Source organism: Poecile atricapillus, chromosome 7 (genome assembly GCF_030490865.1).
Source record: "Poecile atricapillus isolate bPoeAtr1 chromosome 7, bPoeAtr1.hap1, whole genome shotgun sequence".
Taxonomy (NCBI): Eukaryota; Metazoa; Chordata; class Aves; order Passeriformes; family Paridae; genus Poecile; species Poecile atricapillus.
Window position 1 is genome coordinate 10262096 of NC_081255.1, and position 27398 is coordinate 10289493.

General features: G+C 56.3%; 1 protein-coding gene across 3 annotated transcripts in view; it reads left to right on the plus strand.

Annotated features, from left to right (window-relative positions):
- The first annotated feature begins 5851 nt into the window (after window positions 1-5851).
- Window positions 5852-27398, plus strand: part of NOS1AP (nitric oxide synthase 1 adaptor protein) — a 36690-nt gene continuing 15143 nt past the window's right edge. For all 3 annotated transcript variants that reach the window (XM_058842788.1, XM_058842790.1, XM_058842791.1), the window contains exons 1-2: window positions 5852-6030; window positions 16423-16494. In XM_058842788.1, coding sequence (XP_058698771.1) covers window positions 5926-6030; window positions 16423-16494 — 177 coding nt within the window. In that variant the 5' untranslated portion in view covers window positions 5852-5925. The remainder of the gene's footprint in view (window positions 6031-16422; window positions 16495-27398) is intronic.

Sequence of the window (27398 nt, forward strand, 5' to 3'; positions counted from 1 at the left end):
GCCTCCTCCTCCTCCTCTGGGCGCTGTCCTGCGCTCCTGAGACACGTGTGAAGATGCTCAGCTGCATTCCCACATGGAGAATGCCAAGCTCTGGATTTATTTTTCAGCCAAAGTGGGGGATTGCTACCAGAAGCCTGAACAGCTAGACATTGCAATTAACACCTTACTTGAACTAGGCTACATGCTTGCCATGCAAATGAAGAAGAAGTTCTTCTGGCTCCTTAGAAGCTGAGAAAAACCATATTCCTTCTTGTGTCTGCTGCAACATAAAGCATTGGCCACCACTGCACCCTCTGCCCTGGGCTGGTAGGGACGAGGTTAGCCTGGAGCCCCTGGTGCCTTGAGCTCTTCCTGCAGAGATGGGAGCTCCGGCTGTACAAACTCCTCCACAGAGAGACAAAAACAACCCCAAGACCTTTCTTTCTGCAGCCATTCCGCCTCTAGACCAGCAGTGTGGCAAACTGAGAATGAATTTGGGATGATGCCGTGCCCCTGGAGCGGCTGCCCGTGGCTGCAGCCCTCGCTGGCAGGGCACAGCCCCAGCCTCTCTCTGCAGTGAGCAGAGTTACGGCTCAGCTCCCTGAAAACACGCTGACAACTCAGCTGCTGGAGCTCAGAACGCTCCAGAGGGATGTTCATGCAGGGTGTTGTGTTTCTCACAGCACCTTTAGGGGTGTCTGATGGGCCAGTGAGGTAAAGCATGAGGAACATTGTAGGGGATAGCTCCTGTAAGGCCTGAGATGCTCGGGGGATGTGGCCGCTGCTCCAGCCGCTGTGGGAATATCCTGCTCCCTATGTGCAGCCTCGTGGGAAGTTCCTAGGGCTGGGCTCCCACTGCCACCAGCTCCCTGCCATGGCAAGGGGACTCTGGGTGCCCCAAACTCTCAGGGCTGCCCTGCAGGCTGTGCTGGGGCTGGCAGGGAGCAGGGCTCATTTTAGGCAGCACCTGCTCTGCTGCAGGGAGTGCGTTTAGCTCAGAAGCACCAAGTGTTTGTTTTTCTGAAACAAAAACGTTTCAAGACTTGGGGTTTGTGGAGAACTTCCAAAAACTTGGGATGATTTCATATTGAAAGGAAACCACGGTGCAAAGATTCGAAATGTCTCTGAAGACAAAGTCTGAGTTCTCAGGTGGTTTGATTAGCAGTCTGCCTGCACCCTGCTGGATATCAAAGATGAGTCTGTGTTTTCAGAAACAGCTCTGAAGCTGTTTCCAGGCCCACCTCTAAAATAAATAAATGCATCCATAAGTGTGTGCCTGATGAGAATGAGCCCTGCCAGCTCATCAGGAACAAAATGTCAGCAAATGCCAGCAAGTTCCTGACCTTAATTCCAACAGACTCGCCTTCCTCCCCTTTCTGAAGTCATTTGCCTCCTTCCCAGCCCTTGCTGTTTGGATGTTGATCAGTGGGCAGGACAAGCATGTGTTGGTGGTGCTGACCCTCACGCCTGGCTCACTGCCTCTGCCCTGGGAGGATGGGGGGACAAGCTGGGGCCCGAGCCCAGCACAGGGAGCAGCTTTGGGGTGCCCTGGTGCCACACAGGTGGCTCTGCTGTGCTCTCCAGTCACAGGAACGCGACCCCAAAAGCATTTGCTGCTGTAGGATTGTGTGGAAGGCTGTCAGAGCAGTGGGGACACTGAGCTGTGAGCTGGATCCCCCTTTGCTGTGTGACCGCCTGCCCAAGGGCCAATTTGCTTTACAAATCGCTGTGCAGAGCTGCAAAGTCTGCCATCTGCTCACTTCTCCTCACAGCCGTGCCCTGGGATGTTTCCCATTCCCACCTGCATCCAGCACAGTAAAAAATACTTGTGTTCCTGGCCTAAAGCCCTGTTATGATTTCTCTGATTTATGAGCCCCTGTTTTGAGCCTCCTGGGGCTGGGCTATGTGCTCACCATTGCCACTTTTGAGGGCAGCTGGCTTCTCCTCCTACACTGCTGGGGCACAGGGCTCGTGGGGGAAGCTCTGGGGAAGGTTCAGCTTCATCGTGCTGGCACCAGCCGTGTTGGAGGTGTAGGGAGCTCTGCAAACGTTGTGTTTTAGGTTAGATAAAGGAGGTTCCTGCTATAGACTGTGGATATTACAGTAACATACAGGACTTTCTGGTGGGAAAAGTGTGGTGTTTTCATTGTGGTTTTTTATAGGGGTGAGACTAGGTGGTGCAGGCTGACACTCACAGGCCAGGCTGTGATTTATTTATAACGTATTTAAAATACATTAAATATTAATAACAGGCTTTTATTTATAACATATTTGTACAGTATGATCTCTTTTCCAGCTCTGAGACCTGCCGAGACTTGGGGTGCTTTTGGACCAACCCAAACCACCCTGAGCAAGTCTTTAGGGTGCTTTGCTGTTGGGGCGTGTGGCTCACTGCAGACCCATGCACAGGCGTGTTCCCAAGAGGGATGACCATCACCTCTCCCCGCTGCACCCCGAGACACCCCAGCTGCTGTTGCTGGGGGCTCTGCGGGCACACAGCCACTCGGGTTTTATCTTCCTGTGCCATCAGCTCCGCTGGAACATCCCCTCGGCCGCGCAGGGAGCCGAAGGCAGTCTGGGGATGGCAGCTGGGGATGGCAGCTGGGGCTGGTTTCCCCCGGGCAGAGCGAAGGGGAATAACCCACACACACCCACAGCCCCGAAAGCCGGGCAGAGCCTGGGGAAGGCGATCGCGGACCCTCCGTCCAGTTTGGGTTTTCCGCGCCGCATTTCTCGGCTTTCCCAGGAGATGGCAGGCCAGCCTTACAAATGCACATCCCGCAGATCCCGAGAGAGCCGGCACCGGCACCGGCACCGGCACCGGCACCGGCACCGGCACCGGCACCGGCACCGGCACCGGCACCGACACCGGCAGCTGCACCGAGCCGCTTCCCCGCGGGGCTGCCCGGAGGGGCCACGGGCGAGCCCTCGGAAGGTCCCGGCGGTGGCTCAGGGTGGCAGAGCCGTGTCCCCTGTCCTGGCAGGGTCCCCTCGGGCTCGGGGGACACCTCAGCCCCCGACGGGCGGGCACAGACGGGTGGGGGCGGACAGGGATGCGACCGGGAGCAAACCGGTTACACAACCTCGACGGGTTATTCCGGGACTCCTAATTATTGATTTTGAATGGGAGGAGACAGGTTCTGGACTCGTAGGACAAACACGAGTGTGAGAGTTAATTTCCCTCCGTGTCCTTCCCGGCTCTCCTGCTCAGCTCGGCAGCCCGGGATGGACAGGCTGGGATGGACAGAGTGAGATGGGCAGCCCGGGATGGGCAGAGTGGGATGGACAGGCTGGGATAGGCAGAGTGGGATGGACAGAGTGGGATGGGCAGAGTGGGATGGGCAGGCTGGGATGGGCAGAGTGGGATGGACAGCCCGGGATGGGCAGCCTGGGTTGGGCAGCCTGGGATGGACAGAGTGAGATGGGCAGTCCGGGATGGGCAGCCTGGGATGGGCAGCCAGAAAAGGCTCTCCCAGAGAGAGGCGGAGGTTTGGCAGGGAGGAGCAAGGGCAGGCTTTAACCTGTAAGGTCACTGATCGCACGGGAAAAAAATAAATTTATAAAGAGAGACCCCGCTGATTTCTGTGCACCAACGAGAAGGGGAAAGGTGAGAAGCGCCGCGGGTGACCTGAGCTGCCCCATGCAGTCCGTCCCCCCCGGCACACCTGCGGCATCGGGCAGTGGCTTTGGGACAAGCCGGTGACAGCACAGCCGCTGTCCCCCCCGCTGCTGTTTGCCGTGCCCGGGGTGCCAAAGACCCACGAGTATCTGCAGAGAGAGGGAGGCTTGTCCCTTGCTCCAACCCCAATATTCCAAGAGCCGGCTGCGGGCTGGCTCCAGGCACTGCAGCAGACACTGAGAACTGTGTGAAAGCCAGAGGAGCAGGCTATGCACAGCCCAGGACATCTGTCAGGAGCCCCGGTGCTGCCAGGCAAACCCACCGGGAGCGCCTGGAAGGAGCTGGTTTGTTCCCCAGGCTCTGATCCATCAAACGCCCATGGCCGCGCCTGGGGGAGCAGCTCCCCGAGGGCACCGCACACCGGAGAGATGCTTGCAGCCCTCCCACACGGGATTCAGCTCTTCCTCACATCCACGGGGCTCTGCTGGCTGTGGGAATTCTACAGTCTGCAAGAATGTGTGCCTGTAATCAAATTCAGCACAGGAACGGGGCTCCAGAGAGGCTGGGGGATCTCTGTCCCTGGGGTACTTGCAATATGCCCAGACACATCTCTGAGCTGCTGCTCTCATCTCGAAGCTGCAGCTCACCCTGCTTGGAGCAGGTGTCGGATGAGAGACTCTCAGGGGACTTACGTGGTGTCTGTACCATTCCCAGCACCTGGGACTTCTGTGCTGTCAGCCAAACCTTCCCTAAACAGAAGCTTTCAGCAAGAACCGTGGAGCAGATCCAGGCTCCAAAACATTCCAGCAGCAGCTCCTGCCTGTCCCAGGCTGAAGTGACTCCAAGCAGGTGTTCAGTTTTCTGCACCATTTTTTGCAGGGATCTCTGCAGGTGCCATCACACCTGCAACACGCAGCACTGATCCCCTCGAAAACCAGGAGTAAAAGTTCTCAAGAGTTTCAAGAGTTTTCAGGTTTTCAAGACCCCAGGGCTCACTTTGAGTGGGAAATCGTCCCTTGATTCACTTGTCCAGGCGCTGTCAGCTCTGTGAAATCCCACCCTGGGCCTGGCACGGGGAAACTGGCAGCGCAGCAGCTGCTCACATCCACTTCTCCTGGAACGAGGTGCCAGGGATTTCTCAGCTTGTGGTGTAATTGTCTGTGCCCAGACGGTCAGCTGAGCCTCTGGGGGTGGTGGGAAGCCCACCCCGTTTTGAGTGGAACATTTTCAAATGTGGCTGAAGTGCTCTGGCTGCCACTGAACTGTCTGATAAACTCAAGTTTCACCACATCGATTCAGGCTGAAAAATCAATGGCCCTGGATCCGTTCTGCACGGGGAAGGATCAACAATGAGTGCTGCTCTTTGCACTGCAGACATTTGGAGCCCTGCGGGAAGCGGGCTCTGGCTGTAGGAACACACAGGCAAGGCAAGGCAAGGGCTTTGGGAAGCGTGGTTCTCCTGTGGAGGGCAGTGGCTCTGAGGCCAGCGGTGGCTCTCCAGGCACTCTGCGGGGTCATGAGCTCTGCAGCATCCGTGGATATCCAAACACGGAAGGATGGAGCCCCACCTCAGAGTGCACTGTGCGTGCGGGGTAAAGGATGCAACAGCCTGGGCTGGAGGTCAGACCCATGTGAGTTGCTCCCTGAGCAGCTCCGGGCTGCTCTCAGTGGGTGGGGAGCGTATTCACAGCTTTTGGGACTGTGGTAAGGGAGGGTCCGGTAGGGCCGGGGGCCTGGTTCAAGAGCCGGTCTTTCTTTAAGCGCAATATGGAGATTTTCCATATTCCATATTTCCATACTTCCAGCTCGCTTGGTTCCCACCGTGTCCGGCGTTGAGACAAGGATTTGCTCGCGGAGTTCCTCGGCGCGGCTCCGCAGCCGGAGGGATGCGGGTCCCTCGCCCGCTGCTGCCCGCCCTCCCCGAACCGCTCCGAGGCGCCGCTTCCCATTATCCCTTCTCTGCTTCTCTGCCCGTTCCAAGTTCGGCGGCGGGGCGCAAGCACTGGGTGTCAGCGCCGCCCGCCCTCCGAGCTCTCGGTGCCGGGCCGGGGAGGGGAGGGGGCACACAGCCCCCGGTGCCGGTGCCGGTCCGGGTGGGGGGCACACAGCCCCCGGTACCGCTCAGCCCCGCCCGCCCCGCTTGCTCTGGGACCGGTGCCGGTGCCGGTCCGGGTGGGGGGCACACAGCCCCCGGTACCGCTCAGCCCCGCCCGCCCCGCTCGCTCCGCGCGGGCGCGTCCCCGCCCCGGGGCCGGGCAGGGCGGGCCGGCGGCGGCGGCGGCGGCAGGGCCGGGCTCGCTGCAGGGCTGCCCGGCCGCGGGGCCGCCATGCCCGCCAAGTCCAAGTACAACCTGGTGGACGACCGGCACGACCTCCGCATCCCCCTGCACAACGAGGACGCCTTCCAGCACGGCATCTGCTTCGAGGCCAAGGTGGGCGGCGGGCGCGGGGGAGCCGCGGGGGTCGCCGCACCCCGACGCTGCGGGATGCCCGCTTTTGCTGCTCTCTTTTGGCACAGCCATGGGGCTTTCTGCTTTCCGCCGGAGCCCTTCCCCTTGGCGTTGCTCGGTCACCCCTGAACTCAGCTGGAGTCAGGCGAGGCTTCCCACCTGTCCGGTGGGGATGCTCGGAGCGGTGGGATGGGTCAGGCTGGAGCGGGGTCACCCTCCTGCTTCAGCCCAGCATCCCTCCCCGGCCCTGTATCCCTCCCCGGCCCTGCATCCCTCCCCGGCCCTGCATCCCTCCCCGGCCCTGCATCCCTCCGGGCTCCGCGTGCTGCTGCTCGGGGACCCGGGAGCGGGGTTTGTGTGCATCTCCCCGGCAGGGCTCAGTGCTCTGTGCTCAGTGCTCAGTGCTCTGTGCTCTGTGCTCTGTGCTCTGTGCTCTGTGCTCAGTGCTCTGTGCTCTGTGCTCCAGCACTGGGGTCTGCAGCCTGCCCTGGACCCCGCTGCCCCTCCAGAGCCCTGTGCCATTTGCCATGCGGGCGCTCAGGGACACGCACCCCAAATAAACGCTCGCTATTTCTCTTTACGGATGTAAACCATCCTCGCTGGTGGATTTGGCAGCGAGCGCTCTTTTCTTTTTATCTTTTCCTCTCCGTTGGGACTTTTCCTCCTCCTCTCGCTCCACGTCGGCTGTGGCTTCCCGCAGGCTGGCAGGAGCCGGGCAGGGCACGCTGGCCAGCAGCAGGAAATCGGGAAGGAGCTGGCCGGGAGATCTGGAAAGGGGAAACGTAAAATCCTGCCCCGTTTCCTTCTCCCGGGGAATCCGGTTCTCGTGCCGGCTCAGGTGGGGTTCACTCAGCAGGAAAGCCTGGTGTAAAACCGGTGTAAAACCGGTGTAAAACCATTCTGGGGGACAGCAAGGCAGGCGTCTGTCGCACGTTGTTGGCTTCGGAGAACATGTGCTGTCAGGGGAAGAAAATTTGGCGTCTGATTGTGTGCGATGCCCTCGGGACAAGGCTGCGGCTCCTCGGAGGGTGTCAAAGTGTTGTTTTCCGCCTTTTCCCGGGGCCGGGAGGGTTCCTCTGCAGAGGCCACCACCTGCCCGATGGCAGGCACCGTGCTGCAGGAGAGCAAAGCAGCCGAGGAGTTGTTTATGGAGAGAACTTAAACCTGCTTCGCAACTATTTCCTGGGGAAGGCTGTTCAAGCCCAACTTCGCAGCCTTTAGCTCCTGGGTGGCTGGAGCCGATTGCTGTTTTACCGCCAGCCCCTGCTCAGCCCTCACCTGCGGGGAGGCTGCAGAGCATCCCACCTCCCAAATCTCCCAAAACCTCTTCCGTGGCAAAAAAACCTCTTCCCCGTGACCCGGGGGGTGGGACAGGCTCTGCTCCTGCTCCTCTGTGCCCCACGCTGCTGGCCTGGCTGCGCTGGTGCAGTGCTGCACATCAGCCTTTGTTAGCTCCTCTTTCTCTGATTTGGGATCCGCTGGCACACGCTGGTGCCGAGCACAGCCCGTACGGAACCCGGCTTCCGAATCCCTGGGTGCCTCCAGCAGCCCTTGATGCCAGATACAGCATGCAGATGGCTGAGGCAATTACTCTATCCTTTTATTAGATTGCTGGAGATTAATTAAATGCTTACACTCCTTTACTTCCTTTCATCCCAAGAATCCCGAGCGCTTCCACCCGCACAGCTCTTGTTGCAGCCGGGCACCCAGCGCGAGTCACAGAAATGTGGAACTCTGATTTAGAGCAGAACTTTGGGGGAGGATTAAACGGAAAAATGCTCGTCTGGGGTGTCGGGACTGCGGTGTCTGTCTGCTCAAATCCTCCTGGGACAGCGATAGTGCGGGGGATGCCGGTGTCAGAGCTCAGCAGCTGGATCAGCGCTCTTTGCTCCAGCAGCCTGAGATTCCTGACGAGCCTGCTTGGGGCTCACTGCAGGGGGGGAGCGTGGGCCTGAGGCAGCGTGTGCTGATTTATTGCTTTAATTTTTAATTGTGTTTTTACAGCCAGACCTGCTGCCGTCTTTGGGTGGCACGTGGGGTGGGTGCAGTGCGTGTTTCGGTCCCGCAGCAGCAGCTGCCATCCGTGCTGCTGTCCCCTGCTCCCTCTCCCGGGGGAGGCTTGGCAGCCCCGGGGGGCTGGTGGCCACGGGCAGCCAGAATTTGACCCTTTGTCGAGCAGAGGGTGACGGACCCGAGCGCTGCCGTCACTTGAGCTGCGATGCCATCGGGAGCCTTGTCCCTCTGGTCCCCACTGGAGCCACTTGTGTGTGCTGGCACAGGGTCACCGAGTCAGAGCAAAGCGTCCCCTAAGGATTACGTTAATCCATTTTCTGGAGAGAAATCCAAGAGATGGAAAATCCTGCTCCATCTTCTTGGGAACAGCAATTCAGTTCACACTTTTGGATCTGTTTTCATTGGCCACCAAACCCCGCTGTATCCCAGAGATGCCTTGGTCGGGCTGCAGGGAATCAGAGGAGCTGGCTCCAAGGGGAGGCACCACGTTTGTTTTCTTCTTGCAGTGTAAATTGTTGATTATAATCAAAAGCCTGGCCTCCTGGGTTAGCTGAAATGTTTGGATGAAGGAACTGGGAGCTGCAGCACAGTGCAGGGGAATGGACAGAGGTTCCCACTTGTGCAGTGGATTTCTGGTTAGATAAATGGGGATGTAGAGAGGAAAGACACCTCCTGTTCTCTTCCACGTCTGTGAGAAGGGGAGGGATGTGAGCTTGCTCCTCATCTTCCCAAAGCTCTGGTGCTGCAGGACAAAACCCAAGGGCCACCTTGTGCAACACCAGCAATTGTGTGAGTTCAGAAATCATGGCTCAGGCTGCTCCAGCGCCTCCAGAGAGCAGCAGGCAGAGGGAGTGGGGTGCTGGGGACTGGCAGAGCCTCGGCTGTTGGGCTGCTGGGTTTGCTCAGGGACTCATTCCTGTCCCTGTCCTGGGAGCTGGGGCAGGCCTGGGCTGGGCTTTTGTGGTCCAGCGCAAAGTCCCACCTACCAAATGCCCTTTATTTGGAAAGAGCTGCTACTCCTTCAGTCCCGTTAATCCCCTCAAGTGCCTCGACGTAGGTGATTTCCAGAGAAGGGGCAGATGGGTGTGAGGACCCTCTCTGCTGCTCCCCTGTGTGCAGGAAGGGGAGAGTGGCTGCCCCAGCACATCTCAGTCCTTGGTGGACCCAGTGCCTGTGGCCTGGGCATCCCATGTGCTGGAAGCTGCTGTTCCTGATACCAGAGCTACTGGCAGGGGAAGGTGGCACTGCAGGCTCGGGAGGGTTTCTGTCCTTCTGTGCAGCAGGTGGGGTTTTGGTGTTTGGCTGGTGGGGTGGATTTTTTCCCTTAAGTGGTCTTGGCAACCAGGCACTTCCTGTCATTTCTGTCAGTGCTTTTCTCTGCTTCTGTGCGTGGGAAACTGAAGTTGAACTGAGCATCTGTTGCTGTCTATGTTTGGAGATGGGACATGGAGGAGACTCGAGTCTGATCCATTCTGTCCCTTCCTCTGTCCAGCCCACCTGCCTGCCTGCAGGCACTGCCACTTGCTCCAAAGAGAAATCCCTTATCAGGAAAGCCATTCCAGCTCAGGGGAGCACTGAGCAGGGAGAACATGTGTGTTTCCACTCGTGTGTATGTTTTTATGAACATAGGGGCTGCAAATAACAGCATTGGAAATGAACTGAATTGCAGGCAGCCCTGATGGAGGTGTGCAGTTCCCTTCCACTGCTTCAGGCTCCCTTCCCAGCAAGGATCCCTTTCCTGGAGGGCTGGGGAGCAGGAGACAGGTTGTGTTATGCTGTGCACCAGTTGGGCTGGCTGGGAGAGAGCTGGCAGCTCTGTTTGGGGGCTGTTTGTACTGGCAGCTCTGGAGTGCTCTGCTCAGCCCAGAGCAGAGCTGCAGTGTGCCTGAGCCCGGGATTGCTGCCTCGGGGCTATAAATAACCTTCCCAAGTCTACAAAGGTTCTCCTCTCAAACAGTGGCATATTTCTGCCACGCTTGTTAGGTTGGTTCCTGGGCTGCTTAGTGGAGCTCCTGGCAAAGAAAACTGTGTCTGGCTTTGGCAGAGCTGTGTGTGCCCAGGCTGTGGGTCCAGAATTGTGGGTCCCAGGCTGTGGGTCCAGGCTGTGGGTCCCAGGCTGTGGGTCCCAGCTCCATTCCCAGGCTGTGGGTCCAGCCTGTGGGTCCCAGGCTGTGGGTCCAGGCTGTGTGTCCAGGGTGTGGGCCCAGGCTATGGGTCCAGGCTGTGTGCCCAGGGTGTGGGTCCAGGCTGTGGGTCCCAGCTCCATTCCCAGGCTGTGGGTCCAGCCTGTGGGTCCCAGGCTGTGGGTCCAGGCTGTGTGTCCAGGGTGTGGGCCCAGGCTATGGGTCCAGGCTGTGTGCCCAGGGTGTGGGTCCAGGCTGTGGGTCCCAGCTCCATTCCCAGGCTGTGGGTCCCAGGCTGTGGGTCCCAGGCTGTGGGTCCCTAGCTATGGGCCCAGGCTATGGGTCCAGGCTGTGTGCCCAGGCTGTAGGTCCAGGGTGTGGGTCCAGGGTGTGTGTCCAGACTGTGGGTCCCAGGCTGTGGGTCCAGGCTGTGTGTCCAGACTGTGGGTCCCAGGCTGTGGGTCCAGGGTGTGGGTCCAGGCTGTGGGTCCAGGGTATGGGTCCAGGCTGTGGGTCCCAGCTCCATTCCCAGGCTGTGGGTCCCAGGCTGTGGGTCCCAGGCTGTGGGTCCAGGCTGTGGGTCCCAGGCTGTGGGTCCCAGCTGCAGTCCCAGGCTGTGGGTCCCAGGCTGTGCGTCCAGACTGTGGGTCCCAGGCTGTGGGTCCCAGCTGCAGTCCCAGGGTGTGGGTCCAGGCTGTGGGTCCCAGCTGCAGTCCCAGGGTGTGGGTCCAGGCTGTGGGTCCAGGCTGTGGGTCCCAGCTGCAGCCCCAGACAGACACACGTGGGCTCTCAGGTGCCAGAAGCCCTGGCAGGAGCAGCAGGAGGGGGGATGCTCCCAGCCCTGCTTTCTGCAGCGCTCTGGGCTTGCACATCCCTGCTGTAGGTGCTGCAGGCAGCTCAGGCCCGCTCTGGAGGCAGCTGTGGGCAGGGTGGGGATGGAAGCACGGCCAGGGGACGTGAGGATGGACGCTCCTGCTTCACTGGTGTGGAAAACCTTCATCCCCCTGGGCACCCACTGGGGCTGTGCCCTGCTGGCCCCCTGCAGCACAGGTGTCTCCCCTTTTGGGGTGAGCCCCGTTTTGGCTGGTGGCAGGGAGGGGAGAGCAGGTGTGGTGCTCGTGGCTCTCTGAAGGTCCTGGAGCCCCCAGAGCTCTGTGTTTCTGGCACCTGAGCCACGGGGCAGCTCCTAAGCAGGGCTGAAGTTTCAGCTGGGACCAGCAGACACATGGGTGTCCCTCAGGGCTGTGCCTGCTGTCAGTCAGTCTGTCAGTCTGTCAGTCTGTCAGTCTGTCAGTCTGTCTGTCAGTGCCATGGCCAGCTGCACGGCTCTGGGTGGCTGTGACACGCTGCCTCGTGTTGTCCTCAGGGCTGTGCCTGTGTGTCAGTCTGTCTGTCAGTCTGTCTGTCAGTGCCATGGCCAGCTGCACGGCTCTGGGTGGCTGTGTCACGCTGCCTCGTGTTGTCCTCGGGGTGCAGAGAGCCCAGCTCAGCAGAGCACCCGTCTGTGCACTCGGAATAGAAGCCAGCACCTTTTTCCATTCAAGCCGGCTGGCATGGTGAATTTTCCATCCCTTTTGGCCTCTGAGCCTGCAGCAGCACAGTCTGAGTGAAATTCCCCGTTTCCACCCTGCAGGCTGGCTGTTCTGAGGTGCAGGGGCCGTGCCAGCCCAGAGCCTCTGGCAGCAGGAACAGTGGGACAGCCAAAGTCCTGGCAATGGATTTGTCGCTGCTTTCCTGGCAGCAGCAGCAGCAGCCGGGGAGAAGCCCTTATCAGGCAGAGTGCAGGCAGGCTGGGTGTTCCCCGGGAACACAGGGACACAGGCTCCACACTGGAGCCCGAGCACTTTGTCCCTTGCTCCGTGGCACAGCCACTGTGGCAGGGTCACTGTCCCAGTGCCTGGGGTGGCCTCACCCCTCCCTGTGCTCTCTGGGGATCTGGGGACCCTCGTGCCACACATCTGGTGCCTCCCATCTCCCTGCTGGGGCCCCACAACCCCTCCCGTGCTCGGACAGGGCTCTGCTGGGCCAGTGCCAGCGTTCTGCCCCGCTGCCCGCCTGCAGCTCCCAGGAGGAAGCTCTGTCTCCTTGCCTGTGGCTCGGGGTGGCTCTGGAAGCAGCAGCAGCAGCAGCAGCAACAGCAGCAGCAGCAGCAGCAGCAGCAGCAGCAGCAGCAGCAGCAGCAGTGCAGGCTCCCCGTGGGATGATTCAGCCCTGACCTTTGCTCGCAGCGTTGGGCTGTCGGGGCGGCAGGAAGGCGGCATCTCCTCCCAGGGAAGGCTTTGGCTGCCCACCTCTGCCCACCAGCCCTCTCATCAACACCCCTTCCGAGGTGGCCCCGCCAGGGATGCGATTGGCCTTTGCTTTTCCCAAAATATCTGCCACCTGCTGTCGCAGAAAAAGCAACTTCGCAAGAAAATTCGTTTCTGACAGAGCAGAAAACGAGCAGTGTTCAACAGCCTGGAGGAAAAACGAGAATCTGAGTGACTTGTGCAAACAGTGCTTTGGCAAAGGGCTCCCCTTTGTTTTCTGTTTAAAAACAAATTGATTTTATTCCCTGGCATTTCCCAGAACTGGGCAGATCTTTTGGAAGCCGTGGGCAGAGGGTGCAGTGCAGGCTGTGTGCAGGGCCCTGTGCCCGGGGCAGGGAGCAGAGCCTGTTGGGTGGGGAGGCACAGCAAGAAGAGTCCCTCTGGCTGTGAGAAGCCCAATGGGTGCTGGAACCCCCTGGCAGGGGAGGACCTGTCCTTTCTGGGGCCCTGGAAGGATGGATGGATGGATGGATGGATGGATGGATGGATGGATGGATGGATGGATGGATGGATGGATGATGGATGGATGATGGATGATGGATGGATGATGGATGGATGGATGGATGGATGGATGGATGGATGGATGGATGGATGGATGGATGATAGACGATGGATGGATGGATGATGGATGATGGATGATGGATGATGGATGATGGATGGATGATGGATGGATGGATGGATGGATGATGGATGATGGATGGATGGATGGATGGATGGATGGATGATGGATGGATGGATGATGGATGGATGGATGGATGGATGGATGATGGATGGATGATGGATGGATGGATGGATGATGGATGGATGGATGGATGGATGGATGGATGGATGATGGACGTATGGATGGATGATGGATGGATGGATGGATGATGGACGTATGGATGGATGGATGGATGATGGATGATGGATGGATGGATGGATGATGGATGGATGATGGATGATGGATGGATGGATGGATGGATGGATGATGGATGGATGATTGATGGATGATGGATGGATGATGGATGGATGGATGGATGGATGGATGGATGGATGGATGGATGATGGATGGATGGATGGATGGATGGATGGATGGATGGATGGATGATGGATGGATGATGGATGATGGATGATGGATGATGGATGGATGGATGATGGATGGATGGATCATGATGATGGATGGATGATGGATGGATGGATGGATGGATGGATGGATGGATGGATGATGGATGGATGGATGATGGATGGATGGATGATGGATGGATGATGGATGATGGATGATGGATGGATGGATGATGGATGATGGATGGATGATGGATGGATGGATGATGGATGATGGATGATGGATGGATGATGGATGGATGATGGATGGATGGATGATGGATGGATGGATGATGGATGGATGGATGATGGATGGATGATGGATGATGGATGGATGGATGATGGATGGATGGATGGATGATGGATGGATGGGTGGATGGATGGATGGATGGATGGATGATGGATGGATGGATGATGGATGATTGATGATGGATGATGGATGATGGATGGATGATGGATGATGGATGGATGGATGGATGATGGATGATGGATGGATGGATGATGGATGATTGATGATGGATGATGGATGATGGATGGATGATGGATGATGGATGGATGGATGGATGATGGATGATGGATGGATGGATGGATGGATGATGGATGATGGATGATGGATGGATGATGGATGGATGATGGATGGATGGGTGGATGGAAGGCTGGATCTCAGCCTGGGGATGAGGAGCAGGGGGTGTGTGGAGGACTGAAAGCTCCCTGTGAGGGAGGTGCTTTGTGCTGGCATCACAGCCTGGAGCAGCAGTGGCCCTGGGCAGTGTGGGGGCTGCCTCTGCCTCTGTGGGGCTGCCAGGGCTCGAGGGACCCCCTTGGCCGCCTGCTCTCCCATCACGTGGCCTTTCTTCCCCTAACTGGGGAGGGGGAGGCTGCCTGGGACAGCCCATGGGGATTTGTGAGCCGCTGATCCCTGCTCTGGCTCCAGGTGTGGGTGGGGAACTCCAGTTCTGTCCCCCCATGCCTTGGCAGGGTGGCAGGGCTGTGGGTCTGGAGGTGATTATTTGGAAAAGCCACATCCTGCTGGGGTACACACATTCCTTCCTCGGGGAGGGCGAGTTCTTTCACGGCTCTGTTCTCTTTGTCAGCTCTTTGGCCCAGGTTTATTCTCTCCCCTTTTGTCTGGGCACCTTCCTTTCTCCTCGCTGTGCCCATGCCTGGGGGTCTGTGAGCTCCTGCCAGGCAGAGGGGAGCTCAGTCCCAGGGGTGGGCTGGGTGAGTGGCAGGTATTGCACTGTGGAACTTCTGGCTCGTCTTTGCCTCACCTGCCTGCTCCCACACCCACTGCCATAATTCAGATCGGTGCTGTGGGTAGGAGGGCTGGAGGAGAGCGGAGCAGAGCGGTGTGCTCAATGTCTGCAGATCACTGCTGAGTGTGGATGGGTCCTCAGAGCATCCCCCAGCTCAACTGGGAAGTTCTTTAGCTGAAGGACCAAGCCCCAAGCCCAAGTTTTGGGGGGATATTGTTGTTTCAGTTGTTTAGCTGAAGGACCAAGCCCCAGGCCCACTTTTTGGGGGGATGTTCACCACACTCTGAAGGTTTGCTCTTCTGCAGCACACTTGTCACATGTGATTTCTGCCCTCGGAAAAGGGCAGGTGCTGGTGCCTGGGATGGCTCTCCCGGGTGACCTGTCCCTCTGAAGGGTGGCAGGGGATGTGGCAGGGAGGGTACCCGGGGCTGTGCTCTCAGCAGGGCGGTGAGAGGCTGGAATTCCCGGTTACATAAGCAGGGCTGCCCACACGTGATGGACACGCCAGATATTCAGGGCTTATTTCTGAATCCTCCCTCTGCACATCTGCTCTCAGCACCGCTGCCTGTGCTGGTCACTGCTGGGCAGTGTCCCCCAGGCTGGGCTGTGGGGTCAGCAAGGAGGGCTCCCAGGAACACGGGGCTCCCTGGGTGTCTGTCCCTCTGGGGTGCCCTGCTCGGTGCCGTCCCGAGGGAGCCGGCAGTCCCGCGGCAGCGATGCTGGGACAGGCACAGCCCCTCTCAGCAGCCCCTGCCTGGGCACCCATGTGGCTGCTGCTGCTGCTGGGAGCCAGCTGGGCCTCAGCAGAGCTGTCAGCAGAGGTCCTGGCCACACTCCCAGGGCACGTAGCCCTGCTGGCTTTGGTGCCCGCGCTGAGCTGCCGAGGGTTACGTCAGGCCTCGTGTGGAGACGAAGCGTGGGAGCACAGAGGGCCAGGAAATCGCCTCAAAACGCTTTTCTTCTAACTACACGTTTTTAGTGCTCAGCATTGACTCTTCATTGCTTGTCTGTTTTCTGATCCTTCTTCAGAATCTGCCCTCTCCTGCTTTATTTTTAAAAAGGTTTTTGTTCCGCGTCTCTCCGTGCTGGGTCGCGGTGGCGCTGCCTTTGGTCCCCTTTGAATAGCAAAGCGGCTCCTTTATTCTGGAGGCTTGGCCTGGAGGCTCAGCATTCCTGCAGAAACAGCCACGGGCTTGGCAGGCTGCGGGGAAATAATGGAGAGCCCGCACAGGACAGGCTGCTCCGGCTATTTTAGGGATATTCCAGTATCCAGGTCTGTCACAGATGAGTCACTGCCACCGAGGGGATATTTGCTTGTTCCTGTGTGCTTTGATCATGGCCTGGATGAGTGAGTCCTGCTGGCCAGACGGCTGAAGTTATTTTATTGCTAGAAAAAGGGGTTTTGACTACTGGCAGCGTTGTGGTGAGGGAGCAGTTCCGTGGCTGTGGGCATGCAAGGATTCAGGTGCAGCAGGCAAGATGCTGCTCCTTCCCCAGGAGTGAGCCTGGGTTGCTGTGTGGGTACCCCTGAGGTGGGAGCAGAGGGTTTCCAGCGCTGCAGGAGCCGGGCTGATCTCCTTTCTTTCTTTGCAGTACATCGGGAGCCTGGATGTGCCACGGCCCAACAGCCGCGTGGAGATCGTGACGGCCATGCGGCGCATCAGGGTGAGTGTGGCCTTCTCCTCCCTCCTCACCCACAGCTTCACCTCACATCAGCCCTGTCCTCTGTCCCTCTCCATCTCACCTGGGCTCCTCGGCTTGTGCAGGAGGCTGCCGGGGTTTCACTGCGTGTGCGGGAGTTCCAGCACATTGTAAATCCGGGTATGGCAGGGGGTTAGTGCTGAATGGCAGTGTGCACATCACACAGCAGGGTGAGCAGCTCTGGGGCTGGCCAGCAGTGAGCCTGCTTAAGGGTGAGTAGGTCAGGGGGTATCAGCTGCTAATGAAGTCATCTGGCTTCCCTAAATACAGGATATGGGACACCCTTGCTGTGTAATGCTTGGCCAGGAGCCAAGAGAGGAGCTTTTCCTCTGCTCCCCAGCCTCTGGCCAGCACAACTGCAGGGTGTTGGAGGGGCTGGGAGGGGAGCAAACCATGCAGCCCAAAACTCGCTGTCCCAGGCTGGGAAAAGCAGGAGCTGACTGCTGCTCAGCACAGGACAGCCCCTGGGGCCGGGCTGGCCCTTGGTGTGGTGTCCATGGCCTGGGGTTTGCTGTGTCCTGGAGTGTGCCCTGTCCTCCAGGGGTGGCTCTCCTGGCAGTAACACTGAGCAGGAAGGGCCTGCAGGGACACTGCGTAAGGGATGAGCCATCTCTCTGCCATGGGACCCCATAAGCACCAAAGCTGCCCCAGAGCTCTGCTCCTCTCAGCCCCTCCTGCACACTGCCTATAATCCCATTTTCTCTTTCACCAGAGGAGGAGAGGAGTATCCTAGCCCAAGGTGAGGGGGATCACCTTCAAAGGACAGAGATTTCCAGAGATTTCTTTCAAACTTCCAGGGTGTAAATAATGTGTGGGCTTTCCTCAACAGCTTTCCTGCCTGCAGTCCTGTCCTCCCCGTGGGGTTAATGCTGTGACTGGGGCATGAGCTGGGAATGCCTTCATGGCATTAAGTTTTCCCACCTTGTGTCCAAAGTTTGGGACAGAACATCAAGAGCTCTCATAAACAGCAGTTTCCTTCACTGCCTGTGAAGATAAGACTTTGGAACAAATGCACCATCAGTCCCAAAAATCACAGAACTCCACCTCAGTGGGGAAGGACTGGCACAGCTTCGAGGGCTTAGAACATCCATGTTGACCAGTATAAATAAACTCCAGCACAGTCTGGAAAATCCCTAGGTACAGCTCTGAGTGGCAGTGAAGGGACACAGAGTGGGGTGAAATGATGGTTTCTCGTGGTGAGTGATGTGTTTGAAGCGTGTGCTCGGGCTTTCTTCACTGGTGTGAGGCAGGAGAGGTGCAAGTCATTGAAAGGGCAGATCAGATCTGCCAGAGAGGCTTTGGATGATTGTTGAGTGGTGTGGTGTGATGGCTGTGTACATGCAGAGAGGCTTTGGATGCCTGTTGATTTCTGTGGAGTGATGGCTGTGTACATGCAGAACTCTCCCCTGGGTTGCTTTGCCCTGGCTGGGTGCCTGCAGCAGAGGGACCACAGGAGGATGTTTCTGGCCAGGTTTTTGGCTTGGCTGAGCTGAGGGAACGCCTGTCCTCCTTACAGACACTGCTACCCTTCTGCTGTGAGGCACAGAATAATCCCACAGTGCTGCCACGGGGAAACCAGAGGAAGGAAAAGGTTTATTTAGGTGCAGAAAGCAAGCAGTGGGACATCACCAAGTGCAAGCAGCAGCAGTTTTGTGTGTAGGGTGTGCAGCAGCTGCTGACCCCGAGGTTTGTGTGGATTTTAATGCAGCCCCTGGTTTAGGGGGAAGGTGCTCTGTCTCAGTTTGTTCCAAGGTAGTCACTGCTGATGAAGGAGGGGGACCCTCACCATCCCCTCTGCTGCCTCAACTCCCCTTTCTCAGTGCTGCCTTCACCACTCTGCTCTCTGGGCTTTGCCTCTCTTTACTGAGTGGTTTAAAAATGACCCTGCAAAGAAGTGAGGATGCTGTGTGCCCCAGCAGGGGATCCTGGTGGGGAGAGTGCCCTGGGAGCCCCCCATGACTGCCCACGCTGGGCTGGGAGCAGGGAGGGATGGGGCAGCAGCAGCAGCAGCACCTCTGGCAGCGCTGCCCCCCTGCTCCAGCAGAGCAGGAGGGGTGGAGGAGCCCAAAGCTGGTCCCTGTCGTGGTCAGGGCTGGGAGGAACTCTAACCAGGGGCTTGGTGTAGCAGGCCACAGATGCCATCCCCTTCTCCCCCCTGCTGAAGGGCTGGTGATGCCACGGCCGTGCTCGTGGTCCTGGCCAGAGCGAGTTTCTGTCCAGAAACAGGAGAATGTGGAGAATCCCCGGGATTCTCGCAGCTGGGGCTGAGGAGGGAAGGGGAGGTGCTCAGGTGACTGTCTCTGCTTTTCCTTCCTGCCTGGGCTGGGTGTGCTGGGAGCACATTCCTCTCTGCAGCACACCTGGTGTGAAATGGCTCGCTGGAATGGGACATCAGCCATGCTAAAGATGCTCTGGGAGAGCAATTCTGAGAGCATTTGCTCTCCTCCAAAGCCACATCTCTCCCTGTGACCACTGATGGCCACATAGGTGATAAACAGATTATTTATTATATGAGCACCAGGGCTCATTTCTGGGCAGGCAGCAGGGCCAGTTCAGCTGGCTCTGTCTCCTCCCATCCCAAACAGGGTGACCCTGTCCATGTTTCCTCACCCTCAGCTGCTGCAGTGGGCTGGCTTTCCAAATGCTCCTTGGCTCCTCTGGGTGCAAATACCAGGAGCTGATCCCTAAGTCCAGGAAGTCGTCTGAGCATCCAAATCCCCAAACTGAGAGTGGTGTGTCTTCCCAGCCCTTCCCACCGTGTCTTCCCAGCCCTTCCCACCGTGTCTTCCCAGCCCTACGGACTGTGAGCTGCTGCAGGTGTCAGGTGGAAGTGCCTGGGCAGGAGCCAAGATATCCTTTTCCTTCCCCTCCCTTCCTGGTGAGCTCCTGGGCCCTAAATGACAACGACAACTGTGTATTTTTTACATGATGTAAATTCATGGTGTAAATTCATGCCCATGCTTTCCTCTCCATGCCCCTGGCATGGCTGCTTGCCTGGGCCTTGGTGCTGTGGTTCTAGAGAATTGGGAACCAGCCCTTTTGGATTGCTGAGTGCAGCTTTGATCCAGGTTTTCTTTGGAGCCAGAGAGGATGAAATCCTATACAGACGCTTCTTAAAAGCTGCCTCTGTGGAAGTCTCCTGCAAGGCTGTTTCTGGGAAGTGTCCAGCTGAGTTCTGCAGGCTCAGAACAGGGAGGCATTCCAAGCACTTGAGAATCTTGCTCCTCTACACCTCCTACTCTCTCAGGTACATCTGATTTTGTGGGACTTGTGCTGCTTTGCATAGCTGAGCTCAATTTTAGCAAATTGGCAGAATTGCTGAATTTCTACAAGCTTGTGTAAAGCAAGATTCCGCATCCTCTGCAGGCCACAGGTGCAGTTGGACTGGTGTGAAAATTGGTGTGTTTGGCCAGTTATTGGTGTAGAGCTCCTGCTCTGACTCTGAGCTCCTTTCATTACAATATTTCTCAGCTGTCCCTGCTCCTGCTGTGGTGAGTTTTTAAGAGCTTGAGGCCGTTCACAGCGGTGCTTTCCTTCCTTCCCTTCTCTCTCTGCCCGTGCACGGGTGTCCCTCTGTAGGAGGGAGCAGGATTTGGGAGCAAGCTGGCCCTGTGTGCCCAGCCCTGTCTGTCTCTGAGGACCAGCACAGTGGGAATTGGGCTGGCCAGGAGATGCTCAGGCTTTGGCCACCTGAAGAGCGCAGCCTGCTTGGTGCCAAGCCCTGGTGCAAGGGGAATTATTGACAAGCTAATGGCTTGATGTGGGTATCCAAGATGAACAAGATTATGTTGTTTTGGACCTGGGAGGAACTGAAAGGATGACTGTAATAATTTAAATTGCTCTTTCAGTGCTCTGACAGGCACCATAAAGGGCTGAAGCCTTCTGGGCATGCTTGCATTTCTCCTGGCATCACCAGTGCCACTTAATGTTGTAATAAAATAATGGCTAGTCTGGTGTTGCTACCAGCATGGCATGAAATGGGCCAGGAGCTCATCCTGTGGTTAGTGTTTGATCAATAACTGGTTAAATTAGTACCCAGATTGATTGGAGCAGCCTTTTGTCCAGTTCTGCCCACGTTTCCAGGAGAGCTGGCCCAAGCCTGGTGACCTGGCTCTGTGTCCTGCCTTGGGGTCACGGCCAGGACGGGACCGGTGTTTTCCAGTGGAGCTGTGTGGTTGCAGTGCACAGCAGTGAAACAGGGGGTTCAGGGAGGTCTGTGGCTCTGTGGCAGAGGACAGGTCTGGACTGGGGAAGGGCTGTGAAGGGTGAGCCATTGATGCTGGGAGGAAGGGCCAGGAGCCTTTGGAAAGGCACGGAGAGGGAGCGAGCAGCGCCCGTGCTGGGCTGGGCAGCAGTGGCAGGGCTCTGCCAGCTCTGACCCCCTGGTGCTGGGGAGATGAGGAGCAGGCACACTCCCAGCCCTGCTCCCTGCCTGCAGAAATAACTCAGGACTGTGAGGGTTTGAAGAGTTCCTACAGAAACCAGCATACTTTGATTGCCTTCTGCAAGGTGACAGAGCTTGCTTTGATGGCCCGAGCCTCAGGCTTGCTGAAGGTGGTGTTTTGGGAAAGGGCTGTGTTCAGTGTCACCAGCTCAGCACAGCAGCCCCACTGCTGTCCCCAAGAGGGGACAGTCTCTCCTGCTGCTGGGAGATTGCTGGTGAAGGTGCCCATCTGCACTTCCCTTTGCATTTTAGAGTAGATTTCTGCTGCCTGAGAATAAGCTCTTGGCTACCTGAGAGGTTGTTGATAAGAAAAAACGGCTTTGAGAGAGGAGTGCTGAGGTTTGGCTCATCCCAGGCTCTGTGGCTCATCCTCAGCAGTGTCTGGGCAGGGCAGTGAAGAGCTGCACCTTCTCCCTGAGCTCGTGTCTCCTCTCACCCCTGGCACTGCTTTCATTTGGAGGTTTTTTCCCTTCTTATTTACTGCAACATGGAATTTTAATGTGTTTTGTAACAAATCAGTGCTTCCATCAGTTTCCTGCCATCCTGGCAACATTTTGCTCTTGGGATGGAGTGGGACCAAGGGCTCCCTGCTGCTGAGTGCTGCCTGCCCAATTCTGGCAGCCACATCTTCCAGCCAGGCTTGAGTGTGCCCAGAGACAACGCCCCACTCGTGCTCCATGCTCAAAGGGACAGATAAACTAGGAAAAGGACACCAAAGGGTTAATAAAGCTCACAAGCAGGGGTCCAGCAGTATTTAGGATCCATTTTTTGGGTGAGAACTTAAGAAGCAGGGAGGCTGTGACCCGTCAGACTCCTTCGAGGGAGACATCCCTGTGCAGGGCACCTGGCTGAATTCAGGTCAAACCAAACTGAAGCAGCTTTGAATGCTGCTCCTGTGTGTGATCTTTTCTGCTCTTCCCAGCTGGTCCTCAAAGGCCAAGCACCCTTTAATTTAATCTGTTGTGGTGTTTTCTGCTGCATCACCTCAGAAGAGAGACAAAAACCTGGGGCTGCAGCCTTCCAAAAAAAAACCCAAACAACAACCACATGCCCCAGTTTCTTCCCTGCTAAAATGAATTCTTAGTTTTGTCTGGGTGCAGCAGGAAGGTGTTCCAAGGGATGCTGTGTCCCAGGGAGCCACAGGCAGAGCCTTGCAGCAGGGTGAGGGATTTGGGGTGTCAGTGCAGCAGGGTGAGGGATTTGGGGTGTCACTGCAGTAGGGTGAGGGATTTGGGGTGTCAGTGCAGCAGGGTGAGGGATTTGGGGTGTCACTGCAGTAGGGTGAGGGATTTGGGGTGTCAGTGCAGCAGGGTGAGGGATTTGGGGTGTCAGTGCAGCAGGTGAGGGATTTGGGGTGTCACTGCAGCAGGGTGAGGGATTTGGGGTGTCACTGCAGCAGGGTGAGGGATTTGGGGTGTCAGTGCAGCAGGTGAGGGATTTGGGGTGTCAGTACAGGAAGGTGAGGGATTTGGGGTGTCAGTGCAGCAGGTGAGGGATTTGGGGTGTCAGTGCAGCAGGGTGAGAGGGATTTGGGGTGTCAATGCAGCAGGTGAGGGATTTGGGGTGTCAGTGCAGCAGGGTGAGAGGGATTTGGGGTGTCAGTACAGGAAGGTGAGGGATTTGGGGTGTCAGTGCAGGAAGGTGAGGGATTTGGGGTGTCAGTGCAGCAGGGTGAGAGGAATTTGGGATGTCACTGCAGCAGGGTGAGGGATTTGGGGTGTCACTGCTTCCTGCCCTGTGTGGGAGCAGAGGAAAGCAGCACATCTGGTTAAAAGGAGAGGTTGCAAAATCTATTGTGTGAGCTGGTCTGTGGAATGGGAGTTTAATTAGGGAGTGGGAGGAGAGGATGGATCTGTTGTAGAGCAGCAGAAGGAGCAAGCGCTGCCCAGAACAAGGAGAGGAGCCAAGCACTGTCCCCATCCCAGCAGAGGAGGCTGTAGCCTGCAGAGCAGGCTGGAATCCCTGGAGAATCCCCTGGGTCAGCTCACAGGGGGCTGCCAGGGATGCTCCTGGCCATGGCAGGGTTCTGTGGCTGCTCAGGTGTCCCTGCATTGGGATCTGCTGCTGCCACTTCTGCAAGGACTCTCCCACCTGGAGCAAAGTCCACCCAGGACAAAGGCTCTAGACAAAGAGTTTTCAGAGTGGAAAGTGTTTCCTTCTCAGGCCAGGCTTCCCTGCTGGAGCAGGAGGATCCTGGTGATTCTTAATCTGTCGCTTGGTTTTCAGCAGAGGGAGTGAAACGTGACAGGAAAAAATCCCCAACCAAACCAGTTCCCCTTGTCACGGGCTTGCATATGGGAACTGCTGGTCTGTTCCAGCAGGAGCTGCAAAAGCCAGCCTGAAGTGTGTGTTTGCCACAGGAAACTTCAGCAGAGATGGTTAAATTCCAGCTTGATCCTTTAAGAGGAGCAGCCTGAGCTGTGATGTGTTGTTGTTGGGTTGCAGCAGTGATATCCATCCCAGAGAGCCATCTTCTCTTCCCTCTTCTCTCCAAGGCCTCCAGTTGTGTTTTAGCATTTTTCTCCAATTACATTTTCCTGGTGCCTCTTAACATGATGGATGGGAGCGGTCTGGACTCTGTCAAACATTCCCTGACCCTTGGGAACCTGGGGGATGTGTGTGTATCTCCAGCACAGAGACCACATCTGTGCTGACCTCTATTTACATGATAAGAAATCCACATTATCTGAAAGGAGACGAGAAATGCAGAATAATTGGCCAAAGCTGTTGGTGAGTGTGACTCGGGGTGCAGGTCCCCTTGAGCTTTCTGTGGAATAAACCTGTCTTTCTGTGCTTTGAGTGGGTCCAACTTCAGCTCCCAGCTTGCTGATTTTGTGCATTTTCCTGAAGTCAGAGCCTTTGATGTGAGGAAGCTCTTCCCAGGTCCCAGGTGTGGGCTGTGGACAGGTGCCCTCCGAGCCTGCTCTGTGGACAAGGCAAATAAAGAGTTTGTTTGAACCTCTGGCATGTGGGGAACTGCCTCATGTTCTTGTTGATTTTTTCCTGAACTGTTTTCTGTTTCTTCCTTGAAGTGTGTGATAAAGCAGAAGATGTTGTGTAGGAATGGATTGTGTTGGCAGGGATTGCAGTGGCTGCAGATAATGTCACCTTTCTGTTTTGCTGCCCAGGACCACACTGCCTTCATGGTGTCCTCTGAACTGGGATGACACCTTGCAATGCCTCCAGGGTCTTTTTGGGATACATTTCTGCATCTTGGCAGATGCAGCTTCTGTTCCTTTTTCCTGTGAGAGGCTGCTTGGCCAATGCCATATAAAATCATCCTGAAATGAGCAGATGCCAGATCCCTGTCCACTTGGCCTGGATAACCTGGATAGCAAATACTCAGGGTTTGGGTTTTTTTTAATTTTTTTTTTCTTTCTTTCTTTGTTTTCTTTTTTTTTCCCCCAGCCCTGCTTAGAAATGAGCATTGCTGTGCTGTCCTCACTGGGGTTTCCTGGAAGCACAGTGACATTCTGTCCTCTGTCTCTCATTGCTTCCTCTGGGGCTCTGCTGCTGAGGTGGATTTCAACCCCTCTTTTCTAACTCCACCTAAAATCTTGATACTTTTATTACCTGGAAATCTTTTCTATAATTCTGCCTGCATCTCTCTAAAGGACATTATTCTTGTTGCCATTAACATGTGGAATTTAGTGAATGGGTTTTAATGCCTGCATTAGTTATTAGTTATTGTTGAAGTAGGAACTGTGAAGCAAGAGTGATGTGAATAATTACTCTCTTCCCCACTTACAACCCAGAAACATTGTTGAGCACCAGCAGCATCTGAAGAGCCCCACAGGGCTGGCTTGTTTCTGATGCACCAAGCCTTTAATGCTGCTGCTCATTCATTCTTTATTAATTGTCTGAATTTCATAATTGCTGATTTAGTTACAGTATTACCAGCCTGCCTTCCTTGGCGTGTCTCTGCCTGGCTATTCTCATTTGCCTTCTCCGCTGCTCTTACTCAAGCTTTTTATGCAACAGTGGGAGAGCAGCTCTGTGGTGAGCAGTAAAAAAAAAAAAAAATACCAAAATAAATCCTGTATTTCACAACTTGGGGCAGAAATATCACCGTGCTGCGATTTGGCTCGCTTTGCTGAGCTGACACCTTTCTCAAGCGCTGTGTGGGGATCTTCTCAGGGCGCCCCTGGCTTTGTCACCTGCCCTCAGGGTGGATTTGGGGTGACTCCTCTGCAGTATCAGCCCTGCACCCCATCCACGTGGGCAGGATTGCCTCAGCTGCCTTGAGGCAGGGTCTGTTTGAAAGGATGAGTTTGGGGGAGAAAGCTGATTTAGAACACGGGAATTTTGTTTTCCTTCTGTGTGGAGGAAGGTGCTGGGCTGGACACTGATGCACCCCTGTGTGCTGGGGTCCCTGGGGCAGTGAGGGGCAGGGGTTGGGCAGGGCTGCCTGGGCAGGGCTGTGATGGAGCTGCTGCAGATGCCAATGCTGCAGATGCCAATGCTGCAGATGACAATGATGCAGATGCCAATGATGCAGATGCCAGTGATGCTCTTCAAACCCAGCTCGTTCTGGCACAGGGCTCAGAGCAGAGGCCATCGCCACTCCTGCCCTGCCAAAGCTCCTTCCAAGGGAGGCTGCACGGACACCTTGTGCTGCCTCTGCCTGCACAGCTCAAACCAATGCAGGTCTGATTGAAAATACCACAGATTCCAGCAGATGTGGGCTTTCCAAGGAATGCGCTGCTGCTTACTGTAGCAGCAGGTGGTAAATACGAGAACGTGTGCAGCTCATTCCCTGTGCTCTGATGCACACCGAGCCCCTCCTTGTTTGCCTTGGCTGCAGGAGGCAGCTCAGGGCCGGCTGTTGTTTTTATAACCAGTTTGACCAGTATCCCACAGGCACCCACACACCTCACACCCTGCTGGGGCACCCCGGGTGGCAGGGACAGCTTGCCTCCTCCCTCCCAGCTCCAGCCCGTGCCCTTTTCACTTCCTTGGACTTCTGGAAGGGGTTTGGAGATGTCTGCAGGGTCTCCACTGACCTTGATGCCTGGCTGAGCGGTGCTGCTGTCCCAGCCCGTGGGCACTGGGAGCTCTCACTGAATGTGCCCAGGCGGGAGGAGGAAGGGGATGGCTGGGCTGGAATCCTTCTTTCCTGAGCTTGGTGTTATTCCAGGCCCCTGGAGTGGACACTGAGCCTTGCCCGGGGAGCCTGGTGGCTTTGGTGAGCTGCAGGTGGAACTGGGGGATGGAAGGAGCTGGGAACTGAGCTCCTGCCCCAGCCCTGCATCCCTCATGGCACAGCACTGCTGCTGCTGCTGGGATGCCTCAGGCCTCCTTGGAACTCTGCTTCAAAGGTGTTTTAAAAAAAACAGCCACACACAGAGAGGTATGGAATGCCTGAGGATTTCTTGTAAGGGAGGTAAATCATCTTGCAAATGGAAGTCTTCAAAAGAAAGGGTTGGCATAGGTTGCTGTGTGTGAACTGTCTCCATTTAACCCTGTGACTGATACTGATTTAATTCAGCTCTGATTTCTCTGAGCTTCCTGTGAAGCTGCTCCTCCTGCAGATGGCTGGTGAGTGTGTCCCAGTTTGCCACCTCAACTTGTGAAACTCGGAGGTAGTGAGGGGAGGCTGGAGGAAGCGGATGGAGGCAGCTCTCGGGGAGGAAATAGCAAACCGAGCAGAAGGCATTGATTGTGAAGTGTTCCATGTTATTGGAAAACATATTTTGTGTGATGGATGGGTATGCTGCAATCCTGGGGTGCTTTTGAAGCAGCAACCTTAACTTTGCTCTGCTGCTCTCACAACACGGGTATTTTTAGCCTGATTCCCATTTATACCCATGGGTACGCACAACCATCACAGACGGTTACCAAAATTAAACCTGAAGTTGGATGGGAAAACAGGCACTGACCTTGTCAGTGCAAACCAAAATCATATCTATTTCAGACAAACACAGGCACCTCAGAGCTGCATTTCCCATATGTGCAAATGCAAACTCCGAGGAGCTGTGGAAGAGTTTTAAAAAGCATCACTGAGCCCAAGAACAAGCAGCCAGTACTTCTTTATTCCTCCTCTCTTCCAAATTACTGTGGCCTTAAATTTAAGTCCAGCTTGTGCCAAAACCATGGCAAAGGGGCGTAGGCAGGAGGACAGGGGATATTTAATCCTGAGTTTAAACCCAAACTATCAGGACAGCAGAGGTGTCCAGCATGTTTGGCCATGCCATGCTGGCAGTCTGCTGGTGAGAACTTTCAGCCCCAGATATCTCCATCTTTCTGTGCCCATCCCTGCTGCAAGCGTGAGCACCACAGGCTGCCTTTGTCCTCAGATTTGGTGGCAGGAGCAGGGAGCCAAAGCAAAAGGAGATTCCCAAATTTCCCTGCTTTTCTGCTCTTTCTGTATCCCAGCTCCTGGAGGGAGCAGGAAGGTGCTGCAGGCATCCCTGCTCATGTGTGG